Raw genomic sequence first — 14,490 nt, 5'->3', positions numbered from 1 at the left:
TCAGATTCATTCAGACTTACGAATGTCACTCATGGAGCTGATGGTGCTGCTGCGACCGTGCATGTGCGCGTGTGCGTGTGTTGGGGGAAGGACATCAAAAAGTGAGGGGGGAGGTGGCAAAGAGCAGAGCATGAGGGTGTAGGTGTTAAGCCTCGGGCAGCCTGATTCTAGACCTTGCTCACCACGATCTGATACATCCAGATCGTGGATCGGCTTAGCCACTCGACATCAGCTGACACCCTGGTGTGTGTGTGTGTGTGTGTGTGTGTGTGTGTGTGTGTGTGTGTGTGTGTGTGTGTGTGTGTGTGTGTGTGTGTGTGTGTGTGTGTGTGTGTGTGTGTGTGTGTGTGTGTGTGTGTGTGTGTGTGTGTGTGTGTGTGTGTGTGTGTGTGTGTGTGTGTGTGTGTGTGTGTGTGTTGTGGTTTCTAAGGTATAGCACATTAAGACCCTACTCATGCTATATCCTGGAAATCCCACATGTCAGCATTGCCACGGAAAACAGCTGAAGGAAAACAGTGTTATCAGTCTCATTCTGATAATGCACTGATCAAAGCATGCCTTTATCAGAGGAGTAAGTAGCAGCATTGGGTATGAATGAAGGACACGTGATTTCTTTGAATATTTATTTATTTAGAAATGGAAAAATCGATGTTTCCTTGGCCTATTATCCTTTGGAATGTTTTTCTCAATGGGTTGGTGAGCATGTTATCATGGCAAGCCTTGTTTGATCAAATATTGGTGGAGTGTGCCTCCTCATGGACATGTTAGGCATTACACTGTGTGCTTTATGACGGGACTAATAAATGACCAGGATATGAGTGTGCTGTTCCATTGTGTCTCCATGAACTTTGCACCGATGAGCACATTCCTGAACGCAACAGTCATGCATTAAGAAATATGCCTCAGATCGGTCAATAGAGTTAGTGCTCCCGACATGGTTTTATTATCCAGCAGCTGTGTTCTCACAAGGCTTAACGTTGCAATCACTACATTTAATATCCAATTTAATTTTGTTTTCCTGCAGTCACAATGGTCCCACTTCTGTTTTTGGTGGCAACCACAACATCATCTAATTCCACTGGCAATGGCAACCATACACAAGGTAAGAACAATAACAGGAGACATGTGAGACTGAGACATTTGAGGTACCAACTAAATCAAATTAGTGTCCACTGCAGGCATCTTCTTCAGACTTCCTCAGCACACGCATTGCTTAATAATAGCCCTTTCTAGAGCCTTAATAATTACCGGGTCACAATGAACTTCAGCAGCCCTGGACCATAATTTACGGCTTATTGTGCGTCTTTGTAAACACAGCTAATAGCTGGCTGTGTGGCTGTGACTCTTGGCTGATTCTCTATTCTAAGAGCCTCTCATTTTCTGTCAGGCAGACATACCGCCAGGACAAAATGAGCTGATACTTATCTCTGTAGACAAAATACTGCAGAGGCCAGTTATTAAATCAGGCCTGCGTCCAGAAGAGAACACTGGGAGGTGCCAAGTATTGATTTTGTTTGATCAGTTAATACGATACACACATGGCTCAAACCCATGACTGCAGCTACACAGAAACACACATTTATGATGCCGGGCCTTGCTCCCTCTTCCTTCTTCTTTGTTGACGCTGCTCCCTGACCCTCTGCCTCTCCTTCCTCAGAAGACTTTACATCCCCCAGCCAACATGTCCTCCCCACCGTGCTGGTCCTGTCCCTGCTGCTGCTCATCATCGCGCTGCTGGCCTGGTACTTCCTCAGGTAAAGTCTCCCACTCACCTCACCCCCCTCTCTGGGCCTCGCTGACTGGCTGTGAGCCAGGCTCGGGGGCAGAGCTCAGGGTGACAAACACTTCCTCCTTTAGTCATCGAGGCGGAGCCCAGTCAGGAAGGGCTGCTAGCTGACTCCCTGTCATGCTTAGTGAGAGGAGAGCAGGCTCTGACAGCAGACCTAGACAGGCAACAGAAGAACACCAAGAACAAATTCTGTATCACATTCGGAATAGAGAACCGTCAATCTGCTAATGAGAAAGAGTGGCTTTTCAAGTTTTAGATGGTAGGATGTATAGATTTGTTTGATGGCTACCTATTTCATTTGTAATGTTGGGAGGTCTGATTCCTTTGAGTTGAACTTACTTCTCATTGTATTGCATTTATTTATTGGCAGGGTGAAGAACCAGAGAAAAGCAGTCGTCACAACAGTTGACAAGAAGATACCAAATGGCATCCTGGAGGAACAAGGTAACGTTGTAGATAAGACTGTGTGAAGGAGATTGTGAAAGCAACAGGCTGTCAGGAAAAAAGCATGGTTGGAGCTTAAAGTAGATCTACTGAAACACGCAGCATAGGTTAATACAGAAGCAAGCAGGCACTATTTTTATGTTTGTAACTGCAGATGCAGGTTGTCCCCCCACAGCTTTGTGGTTGTGTACTTCCTGTGGTAAATGTGACAAACAATTCGGCGTCATCTTCACTACTTTTCACAGCCTTTTTTACACTGCATAGAACATAAGTATACACAGTTAGAGGTGCAAAGATCACAGAAGATGTTGGCTTTGAGGCTGCATTGTTGAAATTAAATTATGAGCTGTGTGAAATATGCTTACAGCTTTCGGGCCTCACAGGAAACGACTGGTCTTGAGGAGCTGCGAGTGTTCTTTAGGAAGTATTTTCTTATCTGACAATTACAATAGAAAGTTCAGAGGGGTTGTATTCTCTGCAGATAGGAATGTAGCGAGGATATATGGCTGGAATACACGCCACACACACACACACACACACACACACACACACACACACACACACACACACACACACACACACACACACACACACACACACACACACACACACACACACACACACACACACACACACACACACACACACACACACACACACACACACACACACACACACACACCTAGAAGTAGCTGTTACAAACACTGAGTACATGTCAAGGTATTAGCCAAGCTGCTTATTACTATGATTGCAAACATGACACATGGTCATATGAGAGTGACGTTATATTTAATGTTCACTTTATGAGTTTTCCGTGCTGGGGAATCACTACAGAATATGTTCAGACAGACATAGATATATAGACTAACAATTACATGAAGTGAACATTTGAATAATGTCAGGAAGTAGATGAAAATGTTTACAATTTCTGTTGTAAGGTGGTTCTGATGTTTAAGGAAACATGATGTTAAATGACGGTATTGTTTGTGTGTTGCCTTTATGACTGATGTGACATGTGTTGTGTTTTAGAGTTTGGATACAGTTCTGAGTCGTTATACACCACTGTGCCACCAGGTCAGGTATACAGGGTGGCGGTATCAGAGGCCTCGTGTTACTAACACTCTCGCAGTACTTTTTTCAACATCTATTTTCTAAATTATGAGTGCTAACTGAATGCTTAGTCGGGTTCTTTGGAGAGGTTTTATTCAGAAACAAGTGGCTTCTCTCTGGGGGGTGCTTTGATTCTCTAACAACTGTTGATGTTTTTGGTGATCTTCGAATACTCACACTCCTCTTTTGAAATGATCAATTTGTTGGCACACATGCAAACATGTCATACAATTTGAAATCAGAGCAAATTTGTGTCATAATATTATTTTTAATTAAATATTGTGTTCCGGCCTACAAATTATATTCTACAGACATGAGAAACAATCTCTTTTTGGTAAAGATCCTTGCAAATATTACATTTATATATTTTTCAATTAAAATGAGAATAAAGATGCAACATTTAATTATATTACAATAGCATAATCTGAAGAAAAAAAAAGAATTCAAACAATTTAAAACATTTATTTCAAAGTAATGAATGAATTGTTTAACTTTTTAGCTATTTTTTGGAAATTAATGGTTCAAATATAATTCTGCCACTCAAAGTTATGGAAATAAAAATTGAAACAAGCTAAACACTGACCGCTGAATGCAGACATTCTTAACAATCAAATAATCAGTAGTTAAATATCAATCAATGGTGATGTTTTCAGCTGACAGTGCTTTATAGGTACATTTAGTTGTGAACCATTGGTCTAATTTAACCCAAATCCTGTTATAGATCTTTTAATAAAAAATTAAAATAACATTATTTTCTTAAAAAAAACAAATATTTCAACAAATTATTCTTCAAATCTGAGTCCACTAGAGATCATTAACCCACATACTTTTCTCCCCACAGAGCAACAGACGGTGGTCCTTCTGCCCAGATCCCCCTCAGCCTCCAAGACCTACTTCCCCATCCCAGTGGAGCACCTGGAGGACGAGAACAGGGTCCGCTCCGCCGACGATGGGAAGCTCTTCAGGGAGGAGTACAATGTAAGCATCCTCCTTTCTCCTCCTGACGGTCACAAAATAATGTGAAAAGACAGAGTTGGCGGGTTTCCCACAATTGCGATGATTGTTCATGAGGAGGCAAAAAATGCAGACATGCATTTAATTTGTATTCAGGAAAACTACTGGAGTTACATGTGTCACAGTGTCCATGACAAATACTATACACATATACACGCATACAATAAATACCCTATTTGGTTATTTATGGCTATGACTATGAGTAAAGCTTACAGTATGACTCATGGTTCATGTAACACATTTAAAGTATGCTCTTATCCAGACAGTGTGTCAGTACAGACAGAGGAAGTTGAAGTTCTCTGCATTTAATATGGGAATGTTTACTGTAGGTAGCAGAGGAAGTGCCTACATCGAGGCTGAACAAAGCTTTACGTACAGCAGAACACAATGCACCGGGCCGCGAGTAGTTACATGTCATTATGGGAGGTTGTGTAGAATCTAACTGTGATTTTCTTATGCAGTCCTTGCCTGGGGGGAATGCCCAAGGGACGTATGAGGAGGCGAACAAGGACGAAAACAAGGAGAAGAACAGATACCCCAACATCCTTCCTTGTGAGTTCACTTTCTGTTCTGCAGAACTTCACTCGACTCACACCCAGAGCTCACAGTTTCCTGCCTGTGTGCACATGTCTTTGAGGTTTTTTTTCTTCTCACAGTTCAGATAGAGCAGATCCTCCCCATCAGCTCATCTGTTATTCACTATGAAAAACCTCGCCCTGGTTGTTTCACCAACATTCTTCCTTTTTTACAGTTGCACTTCCTATCACTTATCTTTCTCTCATTATGCATTCATTGCAACACACTGCAACATTCTGATCCTTATAGAGTCAATGTACACCAAAACATTCATATGTTTCCCATTAACCTGTTCAGTTCACACCAAAGAAATCTACATTGATAAATACGCATTTTTCATTTCCGGGCTTAACTGCCCTTTTAAATATGAAAAGATAATTGAAAAACTGATTTTTTTTCTGCAATAAACATGTGTAGCGTACGCAACACAATGTCTATATTGGCTCTGTCAAAAGCTAAAAGAAAACACCAGCACTTCGAAATTTCACAAATAAGTATGTTATATCTTAAAGGTGGGGTAGGTAAGTTTCAGAAACCGGCTCGAGATACACTTTTTGTTATATTCCATGGAATGCTCTTAACATCGCGATAGCAATGAATATCTTAAGTGCTTTGACAAAAAATCCATAAAAAAATGTCATCTGTGGAAGCCGTAATACTGTAAAAAGTACCGCCCTGTCTGTCAGCCTTCCATCTTGTGCACGCACAAATGTATCTCGTGCCCTCATTGGGCGTGCATTGCAGCAGTACTTCAATGACTCGCCAGCAACAGGCGGCCAGTTTCACGAGTATGCTGACGTCATGTGCCGATTCATATGTGTTGGAGGAGATGCTCTGTAAGGAAGTCTGAAGGAAGGGGCGGATTCTTTTCGGCTGTGTACTTTCAAATGTTAGTGCCCTCGAGCCGGTTTCTGAAACTTACCTACCCCACCTTTAATTGTTAATCTTTACAGTAGCCTGATATCAGTTGGCTGTTTCAAAGGAGTTTATGTGCCACACTTTGTTCGGCTTAAGCACATGCCAGGCAACCAGGGGAGACTCATTTCCCCATATATTTATAGTCTTTATGGAGGAAGTAGCTTCATATTGACGTCTAACTTCTTGTCTAACTCGTAGCAAGGATGCGATAATTGTGTTTAATGCTCTTTATGCTACAGTATGTGCACTGATAGAGTGTTTAATCAGTTAAGTTACATACTCAGTATTGTTGTTCTGCTGTTACCCTCTAAACAGATGATCATTCCAGAGTGGTGTTGACTCAGCTAGATGGAAATCCCTGTTCGGACTATGTGAACGCTTCTTACATTGATGTGAGTTTTGCTTTTTAGTTTTTCTGTTAAACAACTTCACTTGCCAAAATAGCAACAATAACTGTGGCATATTAACAATTTGTCCTCCTAATTTCCTATGAATTAATGGTTGGTTGGTCACGGCAAGGTCCACTTTCATATTTATTCTGAACTTTGGATCATATCCAACAATCAGTTTGCCCAGTCATACTTTTCCTTAATGTTGGCTTGCAAATTGAGATTAAAAGTAATTAGACTTTTACCATAGAAACCGCATTTGAAGAGACAGTGTCCCCTCAAGGTTCATTAGTAGCTTTTCTGGTCCATATTTCTACATTCTGTTATTCATTTTGTCTCCAACAGGGTTACACGGAAAAGAAAAAATTCATTGCAGCACAAGGTAACATATATAGCGAGCTTATACTTTACATGATGCATACTTATGTAGATGTTTATAATTAATTCAAAGTCTAAATACATCTTGTAATATTACCATCATATTGTCTTACAGGTCCAAAAGAAGACACGGTAGCAGATTTCTGGAGGATGATATGGGAGCAGAAAGTAGCGACTGTTGTTATGCTGACAAATCTTAAAGAAAGGAAAGAGGTAAGTGATTTGGCGTTTTTTTTTCTGAATGTGTCTCTGCTCTCCTGTTGTCCTACGAGCTCCAGTGTTTGTTATTGTTCGAGCCTGTGAAGGGGACAAGCGAAAAATCAGAGTTGTCTGTATGGATTAATGAAGCATCAAGATGATTTGAAAATCCAAATTGATTTCATTAGTAATGGTCAAAGGTGAGACCGTGGATTTAATTAAAAATGATTAATTTCACACCTGTAATCTCCCCTCTGTGTTCTGCTTTAATTGCTCAGTCTTTATAGTGAACCAGAACTCCCTCACTGAACAAGGAGAGAGGATAGAAAGATCAATAGGAGGAGAATTGGTGAAGATTTAAATCAGCACGTGGACACTTTAAAATCCATGACTACATCATGTGTAATGAAGTCCTACTGTATGCAGCACTATCATAATCACCCAGCATTGTCTCATATTGAGTGGTTTCTCCCCTCTCACTTATACTGATCTAGACTGACTGGCTGTGGAATTGAATCACGAGAGCCTTTAGTGTAGCTCAGCTTTATGAATGCCATTGTTTTGCTTGCAAAGAAACTCCTTGAATACATGTTAAGTCATGACTGTCTCTCTCTACAGGACAAGTGTTACCAGTACTGGCCAGATCAGGGCTGTTGGACCTATGGGAGTGTGAGGGTGGCAGTGGAAGACTTCACTGTTCTTGTGGACTACACCATCCGCAAGTTCTGTATTCAATATGTAAGTGTCATGCGGTGACATGAAGTAACTGTGCTTTATAGGAAATTGACAGGAACATGGGTGAAGTTCGTTAACAAGTGTGAAGCTCAGTTCCTTTTTCATAGTGAGTCAACTAGAATATTTCAGTAGTAGCTGTGAATTTCTCTATAATTTCTAAATAAAGAAGCTGTCCCTTTTGTCAAGTCTCAATTGCAACAGGAACTGTTATCATATATATCATGTGACCTATCACAGATGTCAAATTTGCAGTGCAGGTGTTGTAAACTGTGTCTGTCTGCGTCTGTGTGCAGCAGGCCAGCGATGCTGCTAAGACTCCCAGGCTCGTCACCCAGCTCCACTTCACCAGCTGGCCCGACTTTGGAGTTCCTTTCTCCCCCATCGGCATGCTGAAGTTCCTCAAAAAGGTCAAGGTGGTCAATCCACCCTTCTCTGGGCCTATTGTGGTCCACTGCAGGTACCAGAACGCTGAGATAATACATCATTAAGTGTTGTTTACTAGATTCATGCTTTTGCTACATTCCTCTGGAATTGTTTTAATCATTCAATGTGTTTCTATGGAGACAATTAAACATTGAGTGACCATAACAATACATGTTTCGAGCACAGATGTCCCTTTGTTTACCTGCTGTTGTCGACTAACAGATGTTGTTTTGTTTCTCTGCAGCGCTGGTGTTGGGAGGACCGGAACCTTCATCGTAATAGACGCCATGATCGACATGATGCACGCAGGGCAGAAAGTTGATGCGTTTGGGTTTGTTGCTAAGATACGAGAGCAGCGATCACAGCTTGTTCAGACAGATGTGAGTTGGAAACAAGTTCCCCTTTTTTTTACCACATGACATTGAACTCATACTTGACAGTACATTCTCATATGTGAAATGTGCCTCTGCATAGTGTTTGTGTTGATCGGTTTGTGTGTTCTCTCTCCAGATGCAGTACTCCTTCATCTACCAGGCCCTGCTTGAATACTACCTCTACGGAGACACGGAGCTGGACGTGTCGTCTCTGGAAGGACATCTGCACAAACTGCACAACACATTCACAACCGGTGACCGGGTCGGCCTAGAGGAAGAGTTTAAGGTAAACAGATGTATTTACTGTTTGGTTCGTTAAAGATCACATTAAATCACAACAGAATCAGAAATAGCTTCAATACCAGGAGTTCTTTATTTAAAATGGCTTCTGAATCATAGTATACAAACCTATACTATAGAAATGATTGAATTCACTGTACAGAATAAAACACTACATTTTTTATTCAAATATATTTTTCCAGCCTCGGCCTTTCACTACTTTCCATCTCCTTTATAGTTCCTTGGCACTTAATAATAAAAACTAAAACAATTCATGTATGTTCATTCTATAATATGATTATAATAACACCTTTAATACAAGAATTGCAGTTTAAAGTGCTTCACAGTAGACATCTCTTTAAATACTCACAGAAAATTGATATCACAGAATACAGTTACCAGTAAAAGACTTAAAAACATACTTCAAATAGCATAGAATAGACATATACAAAATACATTTAGATTAAAAGTACAACGATACAATTGTGCATTAAAAGGAGGATAGTGCAAATAGAACACACAATTAGGAGACAGGTTAAAATGCATTGAGTTAGCTTCCTAAAACAAGCTAAATTGTACAATTATGTTTTGAGCCTCTATTTTTGTAAAGACCGAGCAGGCTTCCCTGATGTCTATAGGTGTTTTGTTCCATAGCTTTGGGGCATAATAACTCCCCCAGAACCGTTTCAACTGCGTGTGCATATTAAAGTGTATCTTTACCTACAGTACATATACACAAAGCCAAGTGTTGCCTTTTGCACGTACTGTATACAATTGCAAACATGCCTTGTGAAAAAACTGAGAAAAGATGCCAGAATCAAATGTATGTATTGTACTTCGAAAGTCTTATACTCTAAACTTGATCAAATTAAGAATTGTATGTTGCTATGGTCATTTGTGAGCATCAGGATAGTGAACATTAGACGATTTGTAACACTCCGTTTGCTTCATTTGTGCCCAGAAACTGACCAACATGAGAATAATGAAGGAGAACATGAGAACAGGGAACCTCCCTGCCAACATGAAGAAGAACAGAGTTCTGCAAATTATTCCATGTAAGTAAATAACAAAACCATAGAAGAGAACAGATTGGATGTCTGTTCCACGTTTCAACTTTTGACCTCCAGATGTTATTGTCTGTCACTATATTTGGAATCTTAACGTCGTGGAATTCAAGAGCCACTCGGCCACTTTGTGAACTTGATACTTTGTGATGATGTTTATAGGTCGCTTTATTCTAAATGTCTTTAAAGGCTTCCCTGATTCACTTCCATTTCAGATGACTTCAACAGAGTCATTCTCTCCATGAGAAGAGGTCAGGAGTTCACAGATTACGTCAACGCGTCTTTTATAGATGTAAGCCCTCTTTTGTACCTAATGCCTTCCTTCTTGCATTTATAAATGGGATAGTTTTGCTATTAAAAGCATTTCTAGAAGCTGAAGGAGCATGTGTTTTGCTTTGACTCAGGGCTATAGACAGAAGGACTACTTCATCGCCACCCAGGGCCCTCTGACACACACAGTGGAGGATTTCTGGAGAATGGTGTGGGAATGGAAATGTCACTCCATTGTAATGCTGACGGAGCTCCAGGAGAGGGAGCAGGTGAGCAGTGATTAATGGCTTCAGCACAGACTACAGCAGCAGTGCAGCATAAAGCATGTTCCTGTTCCCTGCTTCTTTCACACAGCTGTACTTTATCTCAGTTCATGTTTGTGCAGTCTTTCAAACTTTTAGCCAAAACTACTTCAGAATATTTACATTCCATGTATTAAATCAAATGTATTGCTTGCAGTAAATCAACACTTGTATCTGTTTGTCTGTCGTTGCAGGACAAATGTTGCCATTACTGGCCAGCAGAGGACTCTATCACCTACGGAGATTACAAAGTAGAGTTGAAGGGAGACACTTTATGTGACACCTTCAGTCTACGAGACTTGGTACTCACCTTTGTGCCGGTAAGCAAATTAAAGTTAAACTCACACTATCACACTACTTTTAAAGAGGCAGTTAACAGCTCATTACACATTTGCCTGTCAGGATAAAAGACAATCTTCTGTATTTATTCATGCGAACACATTGAGCCTTCGTTCTTTTTCAAGGAATGCAAAACCATCTTCATCATGAGAAATTGTAACTACACATAAACCATGAGCGAGTAAGATTGTATCCCAAATTCCACTTTACATTTATGATTTTTCTCCTATTAAATTATGTATAATGACTTCCAGGGGTGAAAGAATGATTCATCATTTACTCAAGAAAAAGTGTCAGTACCCCAATTTAAAAATAATGCATTACTTACCATTTTAAATGCAGAACTTCAACTTCTAAAAGGAAATTACAAAAGGTATAATAAAAAGGGAAAAGTACTTCTTTAAGTGATATATTATTAACATTTTATTTGTAGATGTTTCTATTAGCATTTACCTGCTGGTAATGATCCTCTCAAAACAGTCACAGAGAATAATGAGATGATTAATGGGATTTTATCTTTCTAATCTTTGCATTGTTGTGATTTGATAATGTTATCTCTTTTAGCCTTCAAGCGTTGTATAAAGTATAAAGTTTACGTACACAGGATCTAACATAATCGTCTTCTAAGCAAAAAGCAAAGTGAGTCTATGAAACTCTTGTGGCTGCCAGAGGAAATGTGGTGGGCAGGATGTGTTTAGGATTATTGAGTGGGAGATTCCTATCTCATATTTCATTACGTTCGACCCACATCCCCTCTCAGAGGCTCAGTAGTACACTGCTGCCTCCCTGTGCAGCACCCATCAGCCCGGCACTAATCTACTGCACACCTAACCTCCACCGACATTGCACCTGCCATTATGCTTTCATATACTACTGATGAATCATATTTAAAATGGTATTATGATATCTCTTCCGTCCATTTCCTCTCATAGGAAAAGCAGACCAGGGTGATCAGGCACTTCCACTTCCACGGCTGGCCAGAGGTCGGCATCCCGGCCGAGGGCAAAGGCATGATCGACATCATCGCCTCGGTGCAGAGACAGCAGCAGCAATCTGGCAACCATCCCATCGTCGTACACTGCAGGTAGCAACTTAAAGGGCACCTATTGTGCAAAATCCACTTTTTTCATGTTTTTTATACATAAACGTTTTTTTGGGTTGTGTAACTATTAGCCAATAACCAACCAAGGTTTTTAAACCATTTTTTAAATCAACACTAAAAACTCACTTCTTCTCCCTGGCCTTCTAGTCAGAGCGGAGCACGACTCATGACTTTTCCCTGTGTTTGATTTTATTTTGCTGTTGTAATTTATTGTCTTCTGTTTGCGACTGTAGTAATGTGTTATTTATTATTTGCATGTACAGCACTTTGGCTCGACCAAAAATCGTTTTTAAAATGTGCTATATAAATAAAACCTGATTTGATTTGATTTGATTTGAACCAAGGTTACACCCCCCCAAATTTGGTATTTGGAGTCAAACACTTCAGAGACATGTTTTGTATATATCTGCGACCTATAATATATTGATGAAAAACAGTATAATACGGGACCTTTAAAACAGTCAGATGATGTATTTGCAAGCAACTGTTTATGCATGAATTGAGTTGAGTTTTTGTGTGTGCTGCAGTGCTGGTGCAGGGCGAACAGGTACGTTCATTGCACTGAGCAATATCCTGGAGCGAGTCAAAGCAGAGGGCCTGCTGGACGTGTTCCAAACTGTGAAGAGTTTACGCATGCAGAGGCCTCATATGGTCCAAACCGTGGTGAGTATTTACATCAACTGGATCCAAAATGTAGTGCATAGAATATTCCTCACCTCATGTTGATGTTTAGCTTGACTGAAAATCTATTTGACAGACTCCTAATCCACTTTTATTTTTCTCTTTATTCCATAGGAACAATATGACTTCTGCTACAGGGTGGTACAAGACTTTGTCGACATTTTCTCAGACTATGCCAATTTTAAATGACGAGATTTGCCTTAAACATGGTTTTTAATGTTGTTTTCTAAAGCTGGTTTGTCAGTTTTATGGGTTTCTTTAACTCAGTCAAATGATCTATTTTGCTATGCACTTGTCCTTCCATTAACTCCATCCTCGCTGTAATATAATGTATGTCAGTTGACGAAAATTGTAAATGAAAAAAGTTAGATTATTAATGTATATTTCACATCATGTATGATAATTAATTTGTCATGAAGTGTTGGTCTCTTATTTCAGTTCTGTTGTATAATACTGTACTTGAAATGTTTATCTAAGTGTTACTTTGACCATGTAATATTTTTAAAAGTTGTACTTATTGTAAATGTATTTATGTATTGACGATGACATTCCATTCTTGAGTTTGGAGAACATGACGGGAATGTTAAGATATTTTTTTGTTTTTATGTAAACATACCGTACATAATTTCATTTATTGATGACTTCTATCTGAGATTGGAGGCGATACTGAAACTATATGCCCATCACGAATGCGATACTCTTTCCAATGGAAATATTTTCTGAAAAAGAATGAATCACCACAGCCATATTGCAGAAAACATGAATTTATGCAACAGAGGTGGAGGTGACAATATTGGAGTTGAATTCCTACGGATAGATTCAGGAAGAAGTTTCTCTCAGTCATACCATAACATTTAACTGGTTTTGTACCTCAACATAGTGGTATGCAACTGCATTTAACATGGATGTAACAGTCTGCCTTTTCTCTGTAGACAGCAAAACGTTTTGCTAAAATGACTGCACATTCAAAAGCACATACTGTATAACTAAGCCTTTTGCCAAGAACCTGCAATTTCCAAGAGTTTGTTTATTGCTTTATATAATAGATTTTTCACAAATCAGTGCCATATGTACTTTTTGTAAGACATGGAAAAGTAGAACAACTATAGAGTGAAGGCCAAGCAATGAAAGGTGATCTTAGGGAAAGGTAAGTGTGGGCTATAAATGCAGTAGAGTTAGAACGATTTATTGACAACCTGTTTCAGATGCACTGTAAACGCATAGTCAAGTATATAAAGTGCTACATTAGATAAGACATGTTATGGTAAAACCACACGTGGTGCTTCGGTGCCTGATTTATGCCAGAGGGAAAAAAAAGTACTATCATTGTACAGTCACTTTTTGGAATACCTTGTTTTTTCGCATGGGTTAAAATGAGGAAGCAGAGTTTTTCATAGAAAAGCATCTAGTGGTTGTTTTATTTATAGGGAAGCATCTGAATATGACACTGCTCCCGATTCATCTGGTACTCAAACATTAACACAACATTTGGAATAATTTCACCCAGCTCTGCTCGAATCCTTAAAAAACTGTGGAGCCTTGTTAATGCTGTTTGTAGATACTACATGAAAAAGTGCTAACATCAAAATGTCTGAGCAGCAAGGGACTGTCAAGTCATTGCTCATTTTCTTGTGTGCTATATGTCTGTGGGAGATGTGCGGTGAAGTTAAAGAAGAGACTTGACAAAATAACCCATAGTCTATTAAACCACGGTTTATTTTCTGTCTCTCACTTCCTTTCAAGAGTATGGAGGAGGGTCTGTTTAGACCACAGCTCTTTGCCTTTGCTCTCTGTGGGTGGTCTATATCCATTTTTGGATTCTCAATGTCTTTCAAATGCAAGTTGCAATATTAAATTCATCTAAAAATGCTTTCGGGGTCAGTCACAGTTTTCTTCAGATGCATTTGAAAAAAAAGATCATACAGGATGTCAAATTATATAGTTATAGTGTGGCATGCAATACATAAACAGTCATACTAATATAATACAGTTAATACGGAACATATAGTATGTCGTAAATATAGGAAAAAGCTACAATGTGTTGAAAATATCAGATAAAAATCGTCCGTGTAAAGTATGTCGAAAGCAACATAAAACACCTGTGA

At 39.6% G+C, this 14,490-nt stretch overlaps 1 protein-coding gene across 5 annotated transcripts in view; it reads left to right on the top strand.

The window, feature by feature from the left end:
* ptprea (protein tyrosine phosphatase receptor type Ea) overlaps positions 1-14,255 on the top strand; it is a 51,458-nt gene extending 37,203 nt beyond the window's left edge. For 3 of the 5 annotated variants that reach the window (XM_034107054.2, XM_034107055.2, XM_034107053.2), the window contains 19 exons: positions 1,025-1,102; positions 1,658-1,754; positions 2,160-2,233; positions 4,185-4,321; positions 4,819-4,909; positions 6,167-6,243; positions 6,586-6,622; positions 6,734-6,831; positions 7,435-7,554; positions 7,845-8,008; positions 8,219-8,354; positions 8,485-8,634; positions 9,589-9,682; positions 9,907-9,983; positions 10,096-10,230; positions 10,458-10,583; positions 11,535-11,686; positions 12,232-12,367; positions 12,500-14,255. In XM_034107054.2, coding sequence (XP_033962945.1) covers positions 1,030-1,102; positions 1,658-1,754; positions 2,160-2,233; positions 4,185-4,321; positions 4,819-4,909; positions 6,167-6,243; positions 6,586-6,622; positions 6,734-6,831; positions 7,435-7,554; positions 7,845-8,008; positions 8,219-8,354; positions 8,485-8,634; positions 9,589-9,682; positions 9,907-9,983; positions 10,096-10,230; positions 10,458-10,583; positions 11,535-11,686; positions 12,232-12,367; positions 12,500-12,574 — 2,049 coding nt within the window. In that variant the 5' untranslated portion in view covers positions 1,025-1,029 and the 3' untranslated portion in view covers positions 12,575-14,255. Of the gene's footprint in view, positions 1-1,024; positions 1,103-1,657; positions 1,755-1,811; positions 2,049-2,159; positions 2,234-4,184; positions 4,322-4,818; positions 4,910-6,166; positions 6,244-6,585; positions 6,623-6,733; positions 6,832-7,434; positions 7,555-7,844; positions 8,009-8,218; positions 8,355-8,484; positions 8,635-9,588; positions 9,683-9,906; positions 9,984-10,095; positions 10,231-10,457; positions 10,584-11,534; positions 11,687-12,231; positions 12,368-12,499 lie in introns of those variants that run through there. The other 2 variants (XM_034107056.2, XM_034107057.2) reach the window with 2 other exon arrangements.
* Positions 14,256-14,490: the final 235 nt, after the last annotated feature.

Source organism: Pseudochaenichthys georgianus, chromosome 19, assembly GCF_902827115.2.
Source record: "Pseudochaenichthys georgianus chromosome 19, fPseGeo1.2, whole genome shotgun sequence".
Lineage (NCBI taxonomy): Eukaryota > Metazoa > Chordata > Actinopteri > Perciformes > Channichthyidae > Pseudochaenichthys > Pseudochaenichthys georgianus.
The sequence above is the reverse complement of the archived record's forward strand: the minus strand, read 5'-3'. Positions and strand labels throughout refer to the sequence as shown.